This window comes from Trichosurus vulpecula, chromosome 5 (genome assembly GCF_011100635.1).
Source record: "Trichosurus vulpecula isolate mTriVul1 chromosome 5, mTriVul1.pri, whole genome shotgun sequence".
Classification (NCBI taxonomy): domain Eukaryota; kingdom Metazoa; phylum Chordata; class Mammalia; order Diprotodontia; family Phalangeridae; genus Trichosurus; species Trichosurus vulpecula.
The window spans coordinates 192134765-192158654 of NC_050577.1; the positions used below are offsets into that span (position 1 = coordinate 192134765).

A 23890-nucleotide genomic window follows, 5' to 3' on the forward strand; every position below is an offset into this window, starting at 1 on the left:
GATGCCTCTCTTACAAGTGAAATGTCTTGCTCTTAGATAAAACAAAGAATGTGGAAGACAATGGACCCAAAATAGAGATGAGATGTTATGCTATTAAATCACCAAGGTGGTGTCCACTCCAGGGAAGGTGGAAGGATTGAAACAATCATCTAGAAAATGAAAGAACTTAGGAAATACTAATAACTCATAGGTTTCCTCCCAACAACGTGGTGAGGTAGATATTATATTATTATGCCCCTTTTTACCTTTGAGGAAACTGAAGGTCACAGAAGTTGTGACTTGAACTCTGTATGGCCAAATGGGATTACACCTAGGTCTCTACTCATTCCAAGTCCAGTGCTTTTTACACAGGCCTGGTATGCTTTGTGAATAGTATGGATTCTGTCTGGCTACACAGCTAGAAATGCTGGACTTCCCCTCTCCCCCTTCAGTTTGGATGGATAGACACAACTGAAGCCTTCACACACAAGTTTCACTAGAGAACAAAAGACCTGCTACAAAGTGTCAAAATGACGGTTGTAAATGAGTTTCCCCCTCAACTCTCCCCCACCCTTAAAAATATTTTACTCCATTCCAATTCTTTGCCACTTAGTCTCCTCAATTCAGCTATCACATTGTCATTCCTTAGAAGCCTTTCTGAAAGGGGAGTGAGTGGGGAAGCCCCTCACGTTTTGGAATTTGTCATAGTTCTCTTACAAGATGGGGGGTTGGGGGGCGGGGTAGGGCTGCTGGTGATGACTGCTGAATCACATCTTTGCTTCCCCACCGAATCATCTACAGAGAGGAAAGGCAGGTTCTCTCTCTCACCCCCACCCCCACCCCCACCCCTTTCTATATATCTGACAAGATTAAGGTGTCGATTCTCGTATTACAAGGCTTGCCGAGTGCATGCAAAAACACACCAGTTCAGGACCTGAACAAAACCTGAGTTGGGAATCAAGGCAAACTCCTCTTTGGTTTTTGCCTCTCTGTGACACAGTGAGAAGAAGGGGAGTCAGTTGAAGGCATTTGAAGAACAAATCGCTGGTCTTAGACCCTTTTTCTTTCTCTGATTTCTTAAAACTCAATTTCACCCCCTTCCTCTCCCCTCCCTCAGGGCAGTTTGAGACAGTGGAGCTCACCACTGGTTAGCCAACACATATTTTTAACCCTTTAATTGCAGCAGTTTGGACAGTGTCTTCTCTTACCCATCTCCCTCCACCCCCACCCCCACCCCAACCTTCCCCTTGCTTTTTTTTTTTTTTTCCTGGTTCCTTGATACGAGGACCCTGCTGGAGACTGGGAGAAGAGCTTAGATGCTGGGTTTCAAGGGTCCTATCCTCTTGTCAAAGAATCTGAATCTCGAGTCCACAATCCTTTCTTTGACTACGGGAGGGGAAAGGGGCGGTGGGGGGGGGGGGGCAGAGAAAGAAGAGAGGGGAGGGAAGGGAGGCGGGCAGAGAGAGGGAGAAAACCAAACCCAAACAGTACACGCCCAGCCCAAGTCTTGATGGGGGGAGGAGGGGAAAAGCCTCTGCTGTCTAACCTGGGCTGGGAGAAAACCTTGCTAGAACTGGGGATACCTTGGCGCGAGGTACCTAAGGAGGACCCAAGCGCTCGGAGGGGCTGCGGGAGGTGACGCCCCAGAGTCTCGGTGAGCTCTTCTCCACATTTTCGATGTGACAGCCCCCAGCAGCCGGGATAATGACGAGGCAGGTACAATCTATATAGTACGCAGCCCCCCGACCCCATTTCTCACCACCTCTTACAGACTTCCTTGCTTCCTCCACTCCCCGCCCCCTCCGACTTCCCCCAGCCGCTCTTCGCTGCCTAGTTCGGGCTGACGCAGGCATACTTCTGCCTTCTCTAAGGGGGTTACTCAATTTTCAAATACTTCCCAGACCCCACAACTTGGGGGAGAGTCGGAGACTGATCGGACCCCAGGCTGGGTTACTGGATACTTTTGATTTTTTTTTTTCCGCTCAGTATCACTACAATACTACCTTGAGGCTAGAGAGGGAGATAAATTGCCAGGGTAGGGACTGATTACTAAGGTAGGGAAGTGGGATGTCTGGTACATAGAAGAAATATCTTTGTTAATGTGGGGAAGGGGAACCAGGCAAATGCTTAAGCGATTTTAGGGGCCTCTAGAACCTCGTCCTTTCAAATAGATGCTTCAAGCTCACTTAAAACATTCTTGATTTCTTTTTGTTGCCTATAAAACTTTTTTTTTTTTTTACACAATGCTTTAGGTGGGAACTAGACGATTTAAGCCGGTACATGGGGGCGGGGGAGAGGGGGAAAGAGAGAAAGAGACAGAGAGTAAGTGAGAGAGAGAAAGAGAGCGAGAGTCGGGACTAGGAAGGTAGCTAAAATTATCACCTCTTCTGCAATGTCCATGTTGCGACTTTTTTATAAAGGATTTCACATTGCTCCCCTGCCTACTCACCTCCGTTCTGAAAGATCCTGGGGCTCTTTCTCTCTCTAGCTTATCTGCCGAAGGAGACGTGAGTCGCTACTTTTTTGGCTTGGGGAGAGGTTGTTATTTGTTTTTCTCTCTAGCGCTCAGCTCAACGTCCCCTCTCCCCACACCCCGCACCTCCCCCTCTCCTCCTCGCTTCCCGTCCCCCCCCCTCCCCAATTCTGAACCTTTCTGGTGAGCTGTGGATAAGTATCCTCCCGGGAAACTACCTTGGAGTTGTAAGGAAGAAAGTAGAAATCCTGGATTGCCAGAAAAGTGACGCCCCCCCGCCCCGTAACCCGCCACACACACGTCCGCCCGCTCCTCCCCCTGCTTGCTCTCCCACCCACGTTTTTGACTTCACCTGTCTTGACTGACTTTCGAGCACCAAGACTGGTCAGCATGAGCTGACAGTTTGTTCCGTGTGTGTGTGCGTGTGTGAGTGTGTGTGTGGAGGAGGGGGCGAGCGGTGTTTGTGTTTGTGTGTTGCGAGGGGGATGGGTTTGGGTAGGAGGGGGAAAGAGATTTGTAACTCGAAGGGTCTAGGGATAGGAGGAAGGAGGAGGGGTTTAAAAATCCGACCCAAACAGGCTGAGGAATCGATGTGAGCTAACTCCCTTTTTCTTGAGAAAAATAGAGGAAAGAGTAGGGGGAGGTCCAAGGAGAACTGACTAGCCACAGCTACAACATAAAAGACCTGTTGAAGCAATTTAATCTGCATAGTACGACCCATACAGTACAACACAACACAAAACAATGCAATGTGTCGGGTTCTTCCTAAGTCTCTGAGAGGGATAGAGAGCTCTTTCTAATTTGGGGGTTTGAGAGAAATAAGAGAAACAAGGAGGCGCCTTTCGCTGGCCACCCCACCCCCAGCAAACAAAGAAAAACAAAAGCACCTTGCGCCATTTCCGACTTAGCCTCCTGAAGCCCGGGGCGGGGTGCGCCTGGGGCTTGTGGGGAGCTAAGAAGGGGCGCAGCGTGGGCTGGAGGTGAGCGAGCGCGGGAAGGCTGCGCCGCGGCGCCTAAAGGGTTACTGCGCTGAGCACGGAGCCATCTGGCTGGGTTGGCTGGTTATAACCGCGCAGATTATGTTCTCGGGACTCAGAGTTGAAGGATCCTCTCTTCCCAAATCGAGTAGCTAAGCGCGCAGTCCCCGGGAGAGACCCGCACAACTATTTTTTTTTTTTGGTCGTTGTGGTCGGTGGCTGTGGCAGCGGCGGCGGGGTGGGGGAGACTGAATGAACCCGCTCGCTTCCACTTTTCTCTTCATGTCGACTTCTCTGAAAACATTCACACGGATGCCATGGTTACTCCTGCCACGGTAAGGGACGGGGAGAAGGGTGAGCAAAGTGGGGGTTAAAGAGAAGGAAAGGGGGCCAGCTTTCTTGGGGGAAATTGGGAGATTCCAGAGTGAAGTGTTGTCGGATGAGCTCAGCTGCTTGCTACCTCTAGGCAATTGGCCGAAGGTTCAGTGCCCAACTCCGTACCCCCTTTCCCGCTTAACTCCGGTCTCTGCGAGTTCTTGGCTTCACTCGAGGGAAGTTTGCAATTAGGTATTTGGAGGTGTAGAGGGGATCACCCTCACTCTACCTTCCCCACAGACCTCTGTTACCTTCCGGAGTCCCAAGAAAACTGCTCCTAAATCTGGGAAAGTGATCAGATTTAAGGGACCTGGATTGGAAGGGGTCTGGGGATAGTATAAGAGGAAGGGGATAATCCAGAAACACCCCTGCCCTTTCACTCCAGAGAAGTCTCTGCAGCATCCTGTTTAACAAAAGGTTTTTTTTTTAAAGCAAATCTCAATCGCAGAGTAGAAGCCGCTCTCCCACCCCCCACATACACACATGTACAATCCACTAAATCCCCTCCCCCCATGTGGCCCCATAACACCTCCCTCCTCCCCTCTATGTGGGATGGGGGAGGGGAGAAGTCTGTCTTTGACAAGTACAGTCATTTCCCAGCGTGGAGAGAAAGACCTTCCTTATGCTAAGTACCTGTAGTGTAATATCTCAGCCTTTCCCTCGAACCCTTTCTCTTTGTGACCTTTGCCCCCAAACCTTGCGTGAATATCTCTCTCTCTCTCTCTCACTCACACACACACACACACACACACCCTATTCTTGACCTTGTATCAAGCAGCCCCCACCCATCTTCCCCACCATCCTCATGAAATTCCTCTTTTGGTCACCCAGTCTACATTACCACCCCCTTGAACCCCACATCTGGGTACCAGGTTTAGAAGATCCAGTCTGATTTCTGGAGAGTAGGAGGGCACTTGGCCCAGGGCATACAGGAGGTTTACCCTTACTGGTTCTCAAAGTCCTTCTAGGAACTTGAGGCAGGGTTGGTTACATGGGAAAACTGGCAGACCCAAAGGCCCTGGAGGGATCAAGAAGGTTGAGGGGAGAGTGAAATAAATTTTACTTCTTGCCAAAAGCCAGAACCTCTAGTTATCCAAAAATTTGAGAGACACTTCTGGATTGTAGGGAACAGTAAAAGGAGCACAGAGTCCAGTAGGTGGAGTGGGGGAAGGGAACTCTATGTGCCTTGGGTTTGGGATGGGGGTAGACTGATCTGCCCAGAAGTTCCTAAATGATTCAGATAGTTTTGCTGAGCCATTTCATAATTTGCCTATTAAATAAAGGGAGTTAAGGCTGCTTGGACTGAGGAGATTGACTAAAAAAGGCTTTTTTGTTGTTGTTGGATCTGTGGGTATTCCAGATGGAGGGAACGGGGAAAGGAAAACGGTTCTCTTTACCTCTGGTGCCTGGGCTTCTGGTCAGTGACTGGGTGGAGAGAGCTTGGGACCTGGATGGCACACTTACCCTAGGAGAGGAGAAATCTTGGTGTGTTGGAAGTGTGGTTTGGGGTTAGAGGCTTTGGGGTGAAAGCAGGGCTGCCCTTTCTCTGTGGAGAAAGAGGAGAAAGGGTTTTCAGGGGTGGTGGTGCAGGGCGTTGTTTTTAAGTTCTGCCTGGTTGGAACATGTGCTTCTCAGTAAAGATCTGTCTCCCCCTCTGCAAGAATAGCAGGGGAGAGAACATCCACTTGTCTATTGAGGACAGAATTGGAAAGTTTCAATGGTTTTACTTCTACCATTCCCCACAGAAAACACACTTAGACCTGTACCTTTTTTAATTCCTTTGTGACTTACAACACAAAGAAAGTTGAGGGGAAAAAGTTTGGAGAGAGACTCCAACTTTTCTACCTTGTTCTTTAACACATGGACCCATGTGAGGAGGGGACTTAGAACATAGGCATGTATGAATAAAATGTTGGAGAACAGTAATGAATATTCTTAGGGGGTATCAATTAAGATTGTTGGCATTAGAGTTTTGTGTATGCACAGCTAGAGGATCTGGACATGAACTGAGTGTATAGGGTTTATACATAGAAAAGTGGTGTTTTTGCATCTGAACAGTATATGTGTAATTTGTGGGGAGGGGTAAGGGGATAAAAGTACAAATTAGTTGAGTGACTTAAATGGGTAGGGAGAATAAGACATGTAAAACTGAGGGGTGTGTGTGTATATACACACTGCATGGCACATAGTAAGAACTAATTATAATGCTATTTGATTAATTGTGCCTTGGAGGTGTTTGTAGGATGAACACATGTGTAAAGAAAGCCAGAATATATGGAATTATAGGTGTAGGCCAAGGAAAAGGCTGTTTTACTTCAGGGAGAAAAGGGGGAGAGGGAGAGAGAGAATTTGGAGAAAAGGCATAGCTTGTGTCTGTCTGCTCAGAGATGTTGAATTAATGTGGTGTGGGAGTAATGTGTGTGAGGGAAAAGTGGACTTGGGTGTAGAGTTGTTTGCCTGAGGATTATCAAGGGGATGTGTGTAGGGGGTGGGGAAAGATTATGAGAAGAGCAGGTTGTAAACTTTATATGGAAGATGTGTATGATATGTGGGGGTCTGGGCATTGGAGAATTTGGCAGGAATGGCACTGAGGCATTTGAGGGGTGATAAATTGTGGACTCAGATTCCTCTTTGAATCTTAGAGGGCATATGTAGGAAAGGAAGCTATGTTTCCAGTGAGATGACTGTTGGAAGGGGTTAAGATGAGGGGCTCACATATAAGAGAAGGATGTTATGTGGGGGTACATTATAGACTTCATTTTGTGGAAGAGTTTGGGGAGAGGGAATAGAAGAGATCTGTATGTAAGATGTGAGTGGGAGAAGAGCTCATTTTGTTGTAGAGGAAAAGCATGTATGTATGCTTATGAGTGTGCTCCACCGTTAATGACTATTCTTCAGATTTAACATTTATCCACTGCTTGCTGGGTGGATAGCACAGTATTAGAAGCTCTGAACATACAGCACATTGTACCAGAGGTATTGTCTTTGGGGAATAATTTGACTGCTGTATCAATGCCAAGAGGCCTAAGGATGGCTAGGTGACTTACTGAAGGTATTTCTCACTTTATAATTATTTTTCTTTGAGATGTTTATGGGTATGTGTACTAGGAGAACATATCTTTGGCTTTGTGAAAAGAGCACTATATCTGTCCCACAAGATTCTGATGGCATGCATCTTTGTTTTATTAAAGGAGCAAGAGTGGTAAGCATTTCTTGTGTAGGGAGTAGGTTTTTGTGAATTAGATGGCTGAACACCTAGGCTGAATGGAGGATCTGGGATGTTTGGAACTATCTTCTGCCAGTTAATTGAATAAGGGAATCCTAGTGTATGGTGCCTAATTGGGAGGGTGGGGGAAGCTGAAGAGGTGGAGAGCAAAGTACAGATAAGTGACCTCAGAATATTTTGATTTGAGATTGGTAGAATCTGTATGTGGGGGTGTGTGGGGGTGTGAGTGATATAAATAGGAGTGAATAAGAGTTAGGTATATTGAAGGGGTAAGTTTTTTTAGGCATCTGTAAAATGGGACTGATTTCTCATAAAGGAAACTGGGATGCTGTGTTTTTTTTAGAACTGAATTTGCTTTCAACATGCTGTGTAAGATGAGGTGTTTGTTAGATGTGGCAGGGTACAGTAATGGAGAGAAACTTGTTTAGGAAAATAGATTATTAGCCCTCAAGTTCAGTCCCCAAAGTGGAGGATAGTGAGGCTGGTAAAGAGCATGGCCTTGGGATAGCTAATGAGGTAAAAATCAGAAGAATGGGATGATAAATGTAAAAATGTATCAGTGTCAGAGCACGTGACAAAGTATGTTTTTTTGATTGTATATACCTGTGGCACTGGAGGGGGGAAAGAACATGTATGACCAGCTAACTTAGCTATGTCAGGCCCTGATTTGTATGAGTTCATGTGTGTGTCCTGTATATGTGTGCCTGTGTGTCAAAAGAGGAATGGAAGAGAAATGTGATGTCAAAAATGCATGTGCATTTGAATGCGTGTAATAATGGCCCTGCTACAATGGAATTCTGCTATATTTATTTTTGAAAGCTTGCTGTTGCCTTCATACCCTCCCCTCCAGGGTTTGGCAGAAAAGTCTACCCTTTTTTCTTTAATAAAGATTTCTTGGATTAAAAGCACAAATCTTTACCAAAAGGTAAAAAAAAATGAAACATGTGCAATAACATGGCCATTAATCCATGACAGTTAGAAGTGATTGAACTCCTCTTTGATAATCCAGATTGACAATAAAGTCTGGGTGCCCATCCCATCTCACTGTTAATTCATTTACCTTGGGCAGATATTTTATTAAATTTTTCATGACTTCATAAAATTGTTATAGCTAATCCTAGTTTAGTCCATGAGTCAATAAACATTTATTAAACACCTACTATATGCCAGACACTGTGCCTAAGTGCTAGGGATACAAAGAGAGGCAAAAGACAGTCCTACTCTCAAGGAGCTCACAATCTAATGGGGGAGACCATAAGCATGCAAATATACACAGGATATATACAAGTACAGTGAAGCTATATAGAGGACAAATAGGAAGTAAGTAAGAGAGGGAAGGTAATAGAATTAAGAGGGGTTGGAAAAGGCTTCCAGTAGGAGATAGGAATTCAGGGAAATCAGTAGGTAGATAGGAAGAGGTAGAACATTCCAGGTATGGGAGGCAGAGAAAATACCGAGAACTAGGAGATGGAGTGTCCTGTTCATGGGACAGCAAGAAGGCTACCGTTACCACATCAAAGAATACATAGTGAGGAGCAAGGTGTTTAAGAAGTTCTGAGGATCCATGTCCATGGTTTTATGAGTTGCCAGAGTTGAGGTTCCCTCAAAAGATAATGGAGAGTCACATGGAGGCAGCAGTAGGTTTTAACACACCACCAACAAGGAAGTGTACTAGAGATACAAGATTTAACCAGAGGTATATGACCAGAAAAGATGGGCTGATCATGGACGGAAGGCTCTATAGATTCCAACATTATCCCCACCATGTCAAGAGTTCTAGAAGAAGGCACACCGAGTGAGCGCCGTGGAAGATTTATGGCAGGACAGAGATGAGAGTCACATAGACTGTTCAGGCATGATGAGTTTCTGTCTCTACTTGTGGAGGGAATACCCATATTGATGACATCATTGAGGCATTGAAGTGTCAAAGGAAATTGAAGGCCATTACAGGAAATAACTTCTTAGAGGAAAGTTACTTTCCCTCCTCTAAGTATGCATGTAATAATGGCAAAAAAAAGTGACTTTGGGGGCACAAGAGTGAGTCACTAGCTTGTAGTAGACCTGTTTTGAATGAGAGAGAAGCCTATTCAGCTGTACGTAGTTGCTATTTTTTTTTTCCCCTGAAGTCTGGTTGCTTGATAGGCAAGGTTTTGGCTGGTGAGAAGTATTGTGGGTGTCAGGTGTTGGATTGACCAGTGAGTCATCTCTGATGAAGTGGGGGTAGGTACAACATCTTCTCCTGTGGAAGTGCCGGCATCCTGGACCCTGCATTAGGGCCTAGACTGCTGGTCCCTGGGGCAGTCTCTTACCCTTGTGCTCAATGACCATAAATAGGCTTGAGCTGAGCTATATCCAGGAGGCACTAAACCAATTCTGTTGCTTTTCTTGGCGAGGTTGGGCCAATTAAATTGATTGGAAGAGGTCACTACTGATGGGTCTTGCTTTCCCCCCTTGGGCAAGATAGGCTAGCAGAGTTTAATTACATAACATTTCCCATCTCTGCATTTTCATTCCCATATGTATTCAATGAACTGGCTTCTTCTCCCCTGCTTCCAGGATGGTTAATTGTAATTGGGCAGGCTGGTTTTTTCTGCAGACTTTTCTGCAGCCTTTTTTCTTGAGCTGTGCTGGGCTCCCTCCCGCCTGATGATCTGGAGGGAACGTAAATCCACATGTTGGCTAGAAGTGAAAGAGGGGATCCAGGCTAACTCCCAAGATTTTTAAAACCCACCAACCTGCTCCAAGACATTACCAGCTGCTGTTTTACTCATTAATGAGACAGGCAATTTCTCTGGCATCTGGTAAGTTGAACTAATGACCGCGGTTAGGGTTTTAGATTTAGTTTTATTTAAAATTGAGTTTGTTGGAGTAGGACCAAAACTTCCAGTGGAGGGAAGCTGGAGGCAGTATGTAGTTGTACTGATAAGGTCTGTGCGTGCATCATGTGAAGGAACGGGCACACGTGGAGCAGGCTGGGAATTGGGACATATTTATGTGTTAGTGGATACAAAACAGCAAAAAGGGGTATATAGTAAGATGGCATTTGATGGTCTCAATTTTAGTCACAGGGTTTGTGAGTGGGTGCCTGGTATCAGGTGAATTGGTGTGTGTGTGTGTGTGTGTGTGTGTGTGTTTGGAAAGTTATACCTAAGGTGGGAAAAATATGTGTGCATGTATATATATGTACACATGTGTACACACGCAGACACATACATGCTGGAGGTGGGATGAACATTGTGAAAAGTTTCAGAAGCTGATTTCTTTTTTTTAAATTGAAGAAAGTCAGTTTGATTCCTCTTTTGCCTTTATATCTTCCTTATAAAGTCCCCAGGGGTATTCCTCTATCTTTTCTTCCTTTTGGTTGAATTCTCTCTTCTAAGAAAAGGAAAATTTAGACAAAAACAAGAGAAACAGCAATGAAGTTTAACAGTCTATACTGCATTTTACATCTCTGGTCCCTCATCTTTCTACAGAGAGGAAGGAAGTTTGTTTTAACAGCAGATTTATGGATCTGAGATCGAATATTACATTTAATAAGTTCGATTCCTTTTTTTTAGTTAATTTCTTTTGTTTTGATATCATCTACATTTCCCAACATATCCATCCCCACCTTCTCCCTGTCCCATGTAATAAAGAATATAAAAGGAAAAAAGTTCAGCAGAACTAACCAACAATTCCCCAAAGCCTGACATTACATGTAGAGTGCCACAGCCATAGCTTCCCACCCCACCTCCAGCTCTGTTAAAAATGTGGGGAGGTGTCTTCTCTCTTCTTTGAGGTCTACCTTGGGTGTTAGAATTTCATGGTGTTCAGTTTCGATTGCTTTGTTGTTGTTCTTTCTGTTTACACTGTTCTCGTCATCGCGTATTTTGTTTTCCTAGTTATGCTTACTTCCCTGTGCATATAGCTTCCCATTCATCCTCATAACGCAATAATATTCTGTTACCTTCATATAGTACAATCTGTTTAACTATTCCTCAGTTGTGGGGCATTCACTTTGTTTCCAGTTCTTTGCTCTTACAAAAAGTCTTGCTGTAAATATTTTGGCTGTATGTGGGGCCTTTCTTTTTATCATAGACTTCTTTGGGTTATATGTCTAGCATCAGCATCCCTGGTTCAAAGAAAATGAACATTTTAGTAATCTTTGCATAATTTCAAATTGCTTAACAGGTCGTTGGTCCAGTTGGGAGTTCCAAAAGTGCTTTAGCATGCTTGTCTTCCAGACATCTCTTTAAACATGTATTTTTCCCATCTTTTGTTATATCTGATGAATTATTGTCAGTGAGGTAAAACCTCAAGGTTCTTTTGATTTGAATTTCTCTTTGTTAGTAATTTGGAACAGTCTTCCATGTGATTGTTAATAGTTTTCAATTATTATTTTTGAGACTTCTTTGTTTATGTCCTTTGACCTCCTATCTATTTGGAATGACTTTAGTTCTTATTTTTTTAATCTATATCTCTCTAATATTAGGCCCTTATATCAGAGATACTTGATACACATTTTTTGCTGCCTTTTATTGTTTTCATTTGTGTTATTGTAATCATTTCATATAGCCTCCTGGATCTTTTTTTCTTTTGCTGTGAATCAGTTTAAAGAAGTATTAATATTTATCTTAATTCCTTATATCTGTCATGTCTTATGGAAGAACGGTCTTTTAACATTTATTTACCACACTTTGTTCAGCCAATTACAGTTATTGTGTATCTAGTGTTTTACCACAAGAACAAATGCTGCTGTGACTATTTTGATTGTATGGAGCCCTTCCAAGCTTATTTCCATGGTGCATATGTTAAAAGACGAGTGCGTGTAAGAATTGTGAGAGTTTGCTTCTTGGTGGAATTGAAGTAGGTTATGTCTTGGGACAGAGTGTGTGATAGGGAGCAGAGCACTGGACTTGGAGGCAAAGAACCAAGGCTTAGTTTTGGCTTTGAGATGCATTACATTTGTGATCATGAGAAAGTTATTTAACCTCTCTTAGCCTCAGTTTTCTCATCCACAAAGTGGGAATAATAATGCTTGTGCTACTTAACTCATAAGTTTATGAGGAAAGTACTTTGTAAACTGTCAAACAATATCTATTTTTGAGCAAATATTTTGAGTGTTGCGACGAGTATGTGACATTTGTGACCAGTATATGACTGGATCCCTTGGATTCCTGTCTTGTACCAAGGAAAAATGAAAGTCTGCAAGAAGTCTATCCTGATCCCCTTTCCTCTCTTGATGATCTCCCGTTTATCCTGTCTGTATCTGGTTTGTTCATAAATATTTGCCTATGGTCTCCCCCTTGGATTGTGAGTTCCTTGAGAGCAGGGACGGCGTTTTGCCTTTCATTGTATACCCCAGTGCCCAGCACATAGTAGGTGCTTAATAAATACTAGTTGACTGACTGACTTTAATAAATGCTAGTTGATTGACTTTAATACTGAACTCAACAACCAAGATGGAAACAGAAAATCCTTTCAAATATTATAACTGACTTTACATAGTGCTTTAAATATACTATCTCAAAGGAGTCTTTCATTTAAAAGCCATTGGAACCATATGTACATGCCCTTGATCTTTGACGAAAGCATTTTCTTCGATCAAGGTTCTTTTTTTTTGTCTTTTCTCACATGGTAGAATAAGAGTATCAGGTAGTTCACCTTTTCCAAGAGTTGCCAGGAAGTTCATGGTATTTTCTGGCTCCATTATCACCAAATGATATAGATTGAATGATGACCTATCATCCTATCAAGAAAAATCTAAGAATTTTTTCCTTAGAAGGTTTTTGTTTAAAAAACAAGAACAAAACCTGGCTATTTGTAGCCAAAGCGCAACTAGGGGAGAGATAAAGGTTTTGAATAGGAATTTGGTGTTACCTATTGTGATATTTACTCATCTTTTAGGAGATTTGGTTCCCTAGAGCACTATCTCTAAACATTTTTTTTTTCTTGAACTCAGACTCCTTTAACAGTATTTTGAGTCAGAGAGTATGACTGAACTATAGCCCCCTGGCTTTAGATAAAGGGAATGTGGTGGTCAAGAACCAGTCCATTAGATAGGGTACCAATTGGTACACAGATTCCAGTCCTGACTTGGCTGTGAGTCACTCCTCTTAATGCCTTAATTTCTTATTCATGAAAGGTCATGGGACAAAAAGGAGGTACATGAGACTGAAACTCACAAAATTTGCATTCTAGTGCCACTTTGGCTACTAACCAGCTGTGTGACCTTGGGCAAGTCAACCTCAGTTACCTCATCTGTAAAGTGGTGTCAGACTAGTTTATCTCTGTGGTCTATCCCAGCTCACACATTTCATGAGTTATCCTAACCCTCCCACCCAGAAAACGTGAATATGTCTTGTTTAGCACACCTCTTGGCACACCTGGGATTGGCCTCATTTCTTACCTTTGGGGAATGACTGAATCAAAGGAAGACAGGCATGAAAAGAATTTGCCGTGGTATTTATCTTGGGCCAAAAATGCTTGCAACTTTGGCTCTGCTTGCAAAGGTTGCATGTGTACAGAACTGAGAGGAGAAGGGTTTGGCCTTCTTTCTGGTAGTGAGTGGTGCTCACCGCCTTGCTTTTGTGCTTCTTCTCTCTTTTCAGCACCAGTGTCACCTGCTCAGGCCAGCCTCTCCTGCCTTGTTCTAGTAGCTGTGTTGGCTTCTCTCAGTAGGTCAGTGGCTGACCCAGCCCTACTCACAGGTCCCTCAAGTCCTGCTCCATGCATAGCTCTCAAGCACTTTGGTTTAAAGAACGTCACTCAAAAAGAAGAGCAGTGCTCCTTATATATCGGGGTAACCTGTTTCATTGGCTCGTTCCTTTTTAACATGCAAGACAAATATTTATATTCTTAGGCTGCCTGCTGGCTGGCATGTGTCAGACGTGGCTTAGCTTCCTTTCTTTTCTACTTCTCATTTTCTCCTCCTGTTGACAAGGAAAGCTGCCTTTTGTTTCCGATATGGGTTATTGATTTAAGTTGATTTAAGTTGTAGTGCCAAAGATTTGGAGTGGGGTTTCAGGTTGTGATCTAGGCTACTTTTAAGAGATGTTAGGTCCTAGCATTCACTAGGTCATCAGATGACAATGAACAGAATTTATGCAAATATGTATATGGAAATCCTGAAGTCTTGTCTTTCCAGAATCCAAGGAATAGCTTTTCCTTGTCTATACTGCCTTGGTTTTCCCACAATCAAAACATGGGGTGGGTGTGAATCAGTTTTATAAAGTACAGGGAAGATCTGTGGTAGAAGCAAGATCCATGTAATCATTGCTGCTGTGAGATCTAAGCAACCTGGGTGTTTGCCCACTTCTGATGTAGCCAGGGAACACCAGAAATGCAGGGCCAGAAAGAGGTCTCCTTATGGTGATTTCCCAGTTCCAAAGGTGCTCAGGATATTGTGGCCATTGGCTACTGTACCCCATTCCTTCTTCCACACTCTAATTGTGCCCTAACTTTCCTTTCCCGTCAATGCCATATGTAATTTGGAATCTTGTCTTTTTTGAAAATAGAGGTATCCATGCCATAGTGGATAGAGAACTGGCCTCAGAGACAGAAGATTTCTTATGTTCAGGTCTTGCCTTTAACACATACCCTGGGCAAATCATTTAATCTCTCAGTGTTCTAGGCAGCTGCCTAAGACTAGGTGTTTCAGAGAAGATGCTGATCTGCTCTGGTAGAATGTCTCCTCATCCAAGATTCCCTACATCAGTGCAATCACAGGTCCAGTCTTTATTCCTGATTTGAAAGAGTGTAATGCTGTAGAGTTTCCATACACAGTGGAGTTTTTCCCCCTTTTAGAACATGTGATGCAGCCTGATGGATGACTTTTCAGAGTTGGCCATGGAGGAAGATTTCATGTGGTGTGGGTCTGGTTCTGTCTCACTTAATGTTACACTTTGTGCTTTGAATTTCCTCCATCAGTCTCACAGTCAGAGCTAGGAGTTCATGCCAGGGCTACCACCTCCATTTTTAGCCTAGAGTTTGCCCTGATTCTTAGCCTCCCCCTCTCCCTATTTCTGGCTCTTAGTCCCCATCCCCCACCTTGGAATATACAAAAATACATTGACCCAAGGTCTCTATATCATGTCTTATGTTCATGTTTGAAGTCCCGAAGCCAGAGTATTTCTACCTCTGTATCTAACCCATGGTCAATATGACATGTTCAACATTATTGGCACCACTGATCATACCTTTGATGTAGCCTTATTCCTCTAGGGTTGTAAGGCTTATTTCTTGCACCTGTTAAGTAAAAGATGATTTGTTCATGGATCTCCCAGAAAGTCCCTACTGTAGTGGGGAAGAAAACTAGGTTTTCTTAAAATGCAGCCTAACCAATACAAATCATACTGTCGTTTCTCCTGGAAAGGAAGCAAATTAGCTATGTGATCTTGGAGAAATTTCTTTACTTTTTTGAAATTGAAACTTGTCATTTATAAAATAATGGAATTAGACTAGGTACACTGTAAGGTACTTTTCAATTATTAAATTATGTGCTCCTTTGAAATCCTAAAACTTTAGGAAATTGTGACCGTCAGTAGTTAAGGGTCACATGGGTGGAAAGTAGGAGAGCCTGGATTTGAATACAAACTCTAATTCTACCTCCATTGCTCCTTCCATGACAGCGTACTGTAGATTTTTCTTTAGTCTTAGTTTGTTTAAATTTAATTTGCTAGTTTGGCTCATTCTTGTCCATTTTTTTTTCCCTACCAGTCCTCTGACCTCTTCCCTACAGGAAAAAAAAAAAGCATATTTCCCTCTTTGTGACTATGTAATTTTAGACTATCAGAACCTTGCTAGCCTTTATCTATCTAATCAGGAAAATGGGGCTGTAATATCTGTATGTTGTATCTCATATGTAGTACTATCTTTCTAGGGATGTTGGGCAGATTAAAAAATATATGCAGAAGCCTTAGTAGTAAACCTTAAAAGCTCTGTACCAGGAGAAGCTTAAAATTTCACTGAGACTTTTGGAACACTCGGTATAAATGTTAGCTCTTATTATTTTATTATTAATTATTAAGGGCTTTGTTTCATACGCTATACCCGTGGATTTCAGAAGGACAGGAAGGAGAGGACCGGCCTGGATGGCTTTATATTCATACCATCTGAGTATTACAGGGCTAGATTAGAATATCTCCTGAAGTCTTTTCCACTTCCAACATCTATGAATCCGAGATGGAGAAACCAGTCATGAATTTTCATGCTGCTGGTACTTTTTTGGCCTTACATCGACCAGTTTGCCTCCATTGGCCTCAATTCTGCGAACTTTGCCAAACTGTCATTCCCTTTCACTATTTAGATTGCAGAAAGGAGAAGTCTGCAGGGTCACAAGAGTACAAGTGTCTCTCAGTATCATCTTCAGGGCTTGTCTAAGACTTCCATTTAGACCTGTGGTGTCAGTCTCAAATAGAAACAGATCCCTGTGGGCAGCATATTGATTTAGAAAACCACAAATTAACATTTTTCTTTTTTTTATTTTGTTAAACATTTCCCAATTGTGTGTGTGTGTGTGTGTGTGTGTGTGTGTGTGTGTACACACATATATGGCTTTTTGGCAGGGCAGTTGGGGTTAAGTGACTTGCCCAAGGTCACACAGCTAGTACATGTGTCAAGTGTCCAAAGCTGGATTTGAACTCAGGTCCTCCAGACTCCAGGGCTGGTGCTCTACTCACTGCGCCACCTAGCTGCCCCTCCCAATTATATTTTAATCTGGCTTGGGTGCATTTGGTTTACCTCTAGTGTTAGACTTTCAAAGTAAGTGACATTGACATTTCCTGTGGTAGACCTAGCGGGAAAAGTTAAAAATAATTTAAATTCCTTCAGGTTGAGAACCTTATCTTTTTGAAAAATCTATCATTTTGAATTTTATCCTAGGAGAATAATATTCCTATACAATAATAATTCAATTTTAGTTCAATTTTCCATTTTCTCTGTGTGTCTGTGTGTGTGTGTGGTGGGTTAAGGAAATTTGGGATTTGTGTTTACAGAATGAAGGAGAATTAAGTAAACCTATGTTTATCGCAGATACTAAAACATTGAATGGAAAGGCAGAAGCCATATGAATATATTGAAAAATCTAATTAAAGATATCTATAAATAGTGTACATACATGTACAGAAAGAGAGAGAGAGAGGGAGAGAGAGAGAGAGAGATCGAGAGAGAGAGAGCACACCAAGAATGTTGCTGGACAACAAGTTTTTGTTGAGTGCTCATAGACCTACCTGAGTGGTAAAGGTCTATATCTTTGAGTTTAAGGGGGAAATGAGATTTCCTAAGCCTAATGTGTGTATGAGGTTAGAGTACTGCCAGTGATCTTAGATGGTTTGGACAAGATGGTGATAGGAGGCTAAGGTTGTGGGCATGCTCCCAAAGAGACCAGTATCCTTCTCTCACTTCTCTGGCCAGAGTCTCCATGTCTTATTCTAACTAGTTATTTCACCAATGTATGACCTTTGTCATAATCACGCAATAATGCCTTCCTGCCATATGCTATACACTGGGAATAAAAACCAAAGATGGGATAATGTCTTCATCCAGGGAGCTTACATTCTACTAGAGGGATATACCATGTTTACAAATATGCAAATACAGGATATAAAGGAAGAAAACGTAAAATTATTTGGGGACACTAACAATTGGAGGAATCCGGGAAGGCCTCTTGAAGGAGGTGGTTCTTGAGCTGAACCTTGAAGGGAGCTAAGGGGGCCAAGAGTCAGGGGTAAGAAAAGAAAGCATTCTGGGGAGAGAGGATGGGGGAGAAGCCTATGCAAAAGCACAGATGGGATGTTGTGTATAGGAAAGAGCAAGTATGACAATATGACTAGAGCGTAGACTATGAGGAGGAGTGATTTATTATTGACCTGGAAAAGTCAGCTGAAGTCAGATTGTGAAAGCCTTTAAATGCAAAACAGAGGAATTTCTGTTTTCATCCTAAAGATATTGGGGAGCCACCATAGCCCCTTGAGGAGGGGAATGAAATGGTCAGACTTGTAATTTAGGAAGATCACCGACTTTTGGGCAGAAGATGGATTTTTACTCTCAATGTTTTAAGAAAATGGAAGAGACTGGATTTGAGCATGGCCCACTGGAGGTTGTTGTGGTAGCCCCGACAAGAAGGGATGGGGGACTGAACTAGGAAGGTTCTAGTGAGAGTGTAGATGCTGAGGAGGTAGACTGCATAAGACTTGGCAGTTAATTAGATAAGGAAATGAGTGAGAGTCAAGAGTTGGGGGTGGGTGTGATTCCTAGGATACAAATTTGGCTGATTGGAAGAATGGTGGGACCCTGGAGAGAGAATAGGTATTAATAAGATCAACAAAGCAGAAAAGAGGCCCCAGGACAGAATTCTGGCATATACCCACAGATAGATGGCACAACATAGTTGATGGTCCTGCAAAGGAGACTGAGGAAGAACTGTTACATCAGATAGTGAGGAAGGGAACCATGACAGAATAATATCATGGAAACCCAGGGAGGAGAAATCATCTAGAAGGAGGGGACCATCAGTAGTGTCATCTTAAGCAGAAAGGTCATAAAGGATGATAAAAAGCCATTGGATTCAGCATTATAGAAATCATTTACTTTGAAGAGATTAGTTTTGAGTAGTGGGGATGGAAGCCACATTCCAAGAGGATTAGAAAATGGAGACAGTACCTTTCTGGTAGGAGTTTGACTGTGGAAGGGAGAAGAGAAAGATGATGAGTGATTGTGGGAATGGCAGGATTAAGTAAAAGGCTTTTTTGTTTTAATTTTTTTTTGGTAGAGAAGAGCTAAATTTGTTTATAATATCAGGAAAGGATGCAGTGGATAAGGAGAAGATAAAAATTGGGGGGGGCAGAGAGAGAGATTGAGAGAGACAGACAGAGAGAATCACGCAAAGAAGGAGGAAGGGAGAGAGGGAGAGGGAGAGAGAGACAGACAGACAGACACACACACACACACACACACACGCAGAGAGAGAGAGAGAGAGAGAGCGAATAATTAAATGGGCAAGCTGCCAGGGGAGATGGGGAGATATCAAGAACTGAATGAGAAAAGTTGATGTTGGTCAGAAGGGGCATGTCTTAGAGACTGAGATAAAGTAGGAAAGAGAAGTGTTAGGTGAGGCTTCTGCTGGGAGGGAGGTTGGAATGGGAGTGCAGGGTTGAAGGTAGCTTGAGAGGAAAAGGTGTAAGGAGTGTGCTAGAGAGTTAGTGAGGGAAGAATAACAGGATTGGTGTGCAGCCATGAGGGCCCAGTAGAGAATGGAAAAGAAATTTGTAGTGGACCTGGTCAGTTCGGTGGTATAACTTCCTGCAGCAACCCGCAGCATTGGTGCACGTTTGGAGAAGGCAAAAGTTTTATATAGCTCTATCTCTGAGAAAGAACCTTAGAGAGCATCTAATCAAACCATCCTATTTTACAGATTAGGAAACAGACTAAGGGAGTTGAAGTGACAAGGTCCAAGTTAGTGGCAGAGGTGGGATTTAATTCCAAGTCCTCTAACTCCAAAGTGAGTGCTTGTTCAGGATTAGTGTTTAGAATTTAGTGATGAGAGGACAAGAGTCTTAAGGGTAAAGGGAAGTGTAAATTTGAACTAGTTAACTAAAGGGTCAAGATTTATAAGGGAAGAAAGTGAGAGCAGAGCAGGAGTAATGGCCTGGGAAAGCAGGAAGGAAGGTATAGTGATGGGACATTGTGGTGAGGACAGAGGATAGATTGAGGAGAGATAGCAGGGTAAGCTAAACTAAGTGGGACTGGGTGAGAGCCTGGCATATATAGTAGACAGAACATTGGCCTTGATGTTAGAAGACCTAGCTCTGAGCATCAGCCTACTACACACTACCTGTGGAATATTGGCTGAGTCACTTAATGTCTGAGTCTAGGTTTCCTCATCTATAGAATATAGATACATATGAACTATTAGCTTAAGGGTAGAGGGAAGGAAATTGCATGAGGATCAAATGAGACAATGTAAGTTCTTTGTTACTGCAAATGGACATGGCTGTTATTATTATTACTAGGAAAACAGCTAAAACCCATGCTGTATAGAGAATGGGGATCCCACAGTTGCACATAGGTTAAAATCAGAAAAGAAAAAAAAAAGATTGAGGCCAAGAGAATATCAGTGTTTCCCTTTGAATTTGAGATATTTACTGAGAAAATGCATATTAAGGAGAATTGACATGTTTAGTAGATTCTCTGAACAAGTCTATAGGTACATGTGTGTATCTGATAGAACTGTAACAAAAGAGAAAATATAATCATTAAAAGGAAGATGAAAGGGATGTATTAGCAGTGTCTCATCACAGTCCTGCTGCCACCGAGTTTTCCTCACCACTGTCTTCTCCTATGCTGTGAATGTCCATTTTTGATTCAGTTACAGACTGCCATCTACTGTCCACTTCTGTCCAATGAGTCCCTCTTCCTCAATGTACTGCAAAGTTATTCCACCATTGTTAACGTACTGTATTTTAATTGGTCCAAGAGATCACGATAAAAACATCTGGGTCTTATTTATTTTGGAGATTTAAAAAAAATAAAACCTTTTGATTTTCTTTTGCCTAGTCCAAAGAGAAGTCATTGAAAGTGGATCTCTCTGGCTCCAAGTGGTTTTTAGAGAGCTAATGATTTCTTAAATGTTTTTTTTTTAAAAACTATTACTAGGTTTAACACACTTGTTAGTTTTTATGATGAATACGGAGTTCAGTAATCTATGATCTGTGACTACCAGGAGCTTACGGTTTAATTGAGGAGACAGGCTGGCTTCATAGACATAGATGTAATCAAGAAACACTAGGTACTTAATAAAAGTACCCACTTAAGTGCAGGGCATATATTGTATACCTAATGTTTGTAAAGTGCCTTCCTCACAACAACTCTATGAAGTTGACTTTTTTTAAAGTATTATTTAAATTTTTATGGGAAACTGAAGCTCAGAAAGTAAAGGGCTTCATCCAGCTTCACAAGGCTATTTAAATGTAAAAGCAAGAGCTAGACCTTAGGTTCAAGTCTCTCCCTCCTCCTTATTCATGCCCGGGATTCTCGGACTTCCTTCAAGCCTTAGCTAAATTCTACCTTTGAGCAACAAAACAACAAATCCTACCTTCTATAGGAAGTTTTTCCTCATTCCCCTTGAATTGCTAGCACCTTCTTTCTATCGACTATTTCCAGTTTATCTTGTATATAGTTTATTTGTACATAGCTGTATACATGTTGTTTCTCCTGTTAGACTCTGAACTCCTGGAGAGCAGAGAACTATCTTTTTCTTTCTTTGTATCAGTGGCTAAGGGACCTACCCAAGATCACATAATTAGTAATTGTTTGAGGTCAGATTTGAATTCAGGTCTTCCCAATTCCAATGTAGCACTGGCACATAGTAGGCACTTAATAAATGTATATCAACAGACTACCTCCAGTCCTTATTCCACCTTGCCATGCTGCTTCCTCCAAAGAGGAAGATAGACTTTAATTTAATGCACAGGATCATATATTTAGATCTTATTTTCTAGATGAAGAAACTGATGCCCAGAGAAGTAAAGCATCATGTTCAAGCTTCGATTTGAAACCATGTCCTCTGAATCCAAATGTAGTATTCTTTCCTACTTTGCTGCTTGCAGTACAGCATGATTGGTATAGATCAAACTCACATAGAAAGGGCAGTCCAGATATTTACTTGGAAAGCCACAAATTAACATTATCTGTATGATACTGCATTTTAATATATTTTATTAAACATTTCCCAGTAATATTTAATCTGGTTTCATACTCAGCAGATTGTTTGACATCTTTGGTATATATATGACAGATGTATAGGGATTTAGAACTGGGGTTAGAAAAGCCCTTGATCGATCTGTTTGTTTTATGGTCCTTGAGCCAAGAATGGGGTTACGTTTTTAAGTAAAGTTTCATTTTATTTAAAAAATGTAAAATGACTGGACCTTACAAAAACAGACAAATAGGCAAAAACTCAAAGTTTGCTGATCCCTGGTTTAGAAGATCATTGGGCTAGGATGATCAAAGAAAGTTTTGCCTGAAGATGTGTAATTTGCTCTTATTTTCAGTGATTTGTTGTGTTTGCTAAGAGACCAGGGTGGTATCTTTACAGTGATAAGGTTGTTTCTGCTTTTCAACAGATCATTTGGCTAACAAAGTTTCTTCTTTCACTAGTCTTTTTCTGAAAAGATAATGCTCATAGCAGATCTTGAATTTTGGAGCACTTGGCTTCTGAACCCTCTCAGAAATTCCTTAGCGTGGCATTTAAGGCCCGTCATAATCCGGCTCCAGACTTATTTCACATTACTCCCTTTCACACATACTCTACATTCCAGACAAACTAGACTACTAGCTGTTCCCTGATCTCATCTTGACATCTTCTGCCTCCCTCTTCCTGCAGGTCTCCCACCATGCTTTAAATCTACTCTTCTTTCTCTCTCTGTTGAAATCCTTCAATTATTTGAAATGCTACCACCTTCATGAAAGCTTTCCTGATTCCCACATCCTTCAAATGAAATTGATTTCTCTTTTATCAGATTTTATGAGAATATTTTGTCTAAATCTCTCCTTTGTCCCTGTTAACATTTTACCTTGTACTATATACATGCTTTGTTGCTTTATATTACGTTGTAAGTTCCTTTAAGGCAATAACTATTGTTTCTCCTTTTCTCTTTCTCCATCCTTTAATATAAGACCTTGTATTATTGTAAATATTTGCTAAATTGAACTGGATTTTCTGTTATTAGTGCATCTCTAATAATGTAATATAATATAATATAATGTAATATAATATAATGTAATATGACAGCTAGTATTTGTATAGCATCTAAAGCTAATCACTTTACAATCATCTCATTTTTTCCCATCACAACAGCCCTGAGAAGTAGGTATTCTTATTATCCCTCTTTAATAGATGATGAAACTGAGGCAAACCCTGGTTAAGTGACCTACTCATGTTTACCTAGCTAGTAATTATCTGAGGCCAGATTTGAATTTTTTCCCAATCCAGGCCCAACATCATTCCCTGTACCACCTGGCTGCCCAGATCCTGCCCTGTGGATGTGGGAGAGGTGGTGGAGAGAGGGAGCAGGTTGAGTTTTCTGTTTCTGCTTCTATCGTATTTGTACCTTGGCCTTTAAAATAACACTTCCTGTGGTATCTGGATCAGAGATGGTTAGAAAATTGTCTTTGGATGGTGAAATTCAAGTGAGGATCCGGTGAAAATGGTGGATTTTTAAAATCTATTTCTATCTATATCTTTTTACAGTGTTAAGCTGTTAGTATCTTAGTGATTAGATACATGTTGATTGATTTTTTTTTGTTTTTTTTTGATTTTGGGTTTTTTTTGGGGGGGGAAGGCAGGGCAGTTGGGGTTAAGTGATGTGCCCAAGGTCACACAGCTAGTAGTGTGTCAAATGTCTGAGGTTGGATTTGAACTCAGGTCCTCCTGATTCCAGGGCTGGTGCTGTACTTACTGTGCCACCTAGCTGCCCCGTGTTGATTGATTTATGACACCCCCTCCCCCATGCCTAATATAGTACATTGTACATGGTAATGGTACATGGCAGATGGTTGTTGATAGATAATAGAAGCTGAATAAACATTTGTTGAATGAATTATTCTTAGTCTGTTCTGCATTTGTTTTGGGATGCTGCCATTCTTGGGATGGATCTAGGCAAGTAATTTCACATCTCCAGGTCTCAATTTTTTCATCTCTGACATGAAACTCTCAGACAGTATGATTTCTAATACTCCTTCCAGCTCTAAATCCTGTAATGAACATTATTTGAATTAACAAGTTCGCATCGTTTAGCCCTGAAAGAGTTATTAGCAGTCAGGTAGTTCAAATTGTCCATTTTATAATTCAAGTTATTGAAGTGGCTGCCCAGATTCACACAG

At 41.9% G+C, this 23890-nt stretch overlaps 1 protein-coding gene across 1 annotated transcript in view; it reads left to right on the forward strand.

Annotated features, from left to right (window-relative positions):
• Window positions 1-3531: 3531 nt before the first annotated feature.
• NTF3 (neurotrophin 3) overlaps window positions 3532-23890 on the forward strand; it is a 136295-nt gene continuing 115936 nt past the window's right edge. Inside the window, 3 exon segments of the mRNA XM_036760439.1 lie at window positions 3532-3567; window positions 3569-3636; window positions 3638-3764. Coding sequence (XP_036616334.1) covers window positions 3532-3567; window positions 3569-3636; window positions 3638-3764 — 231 coding nt within the window.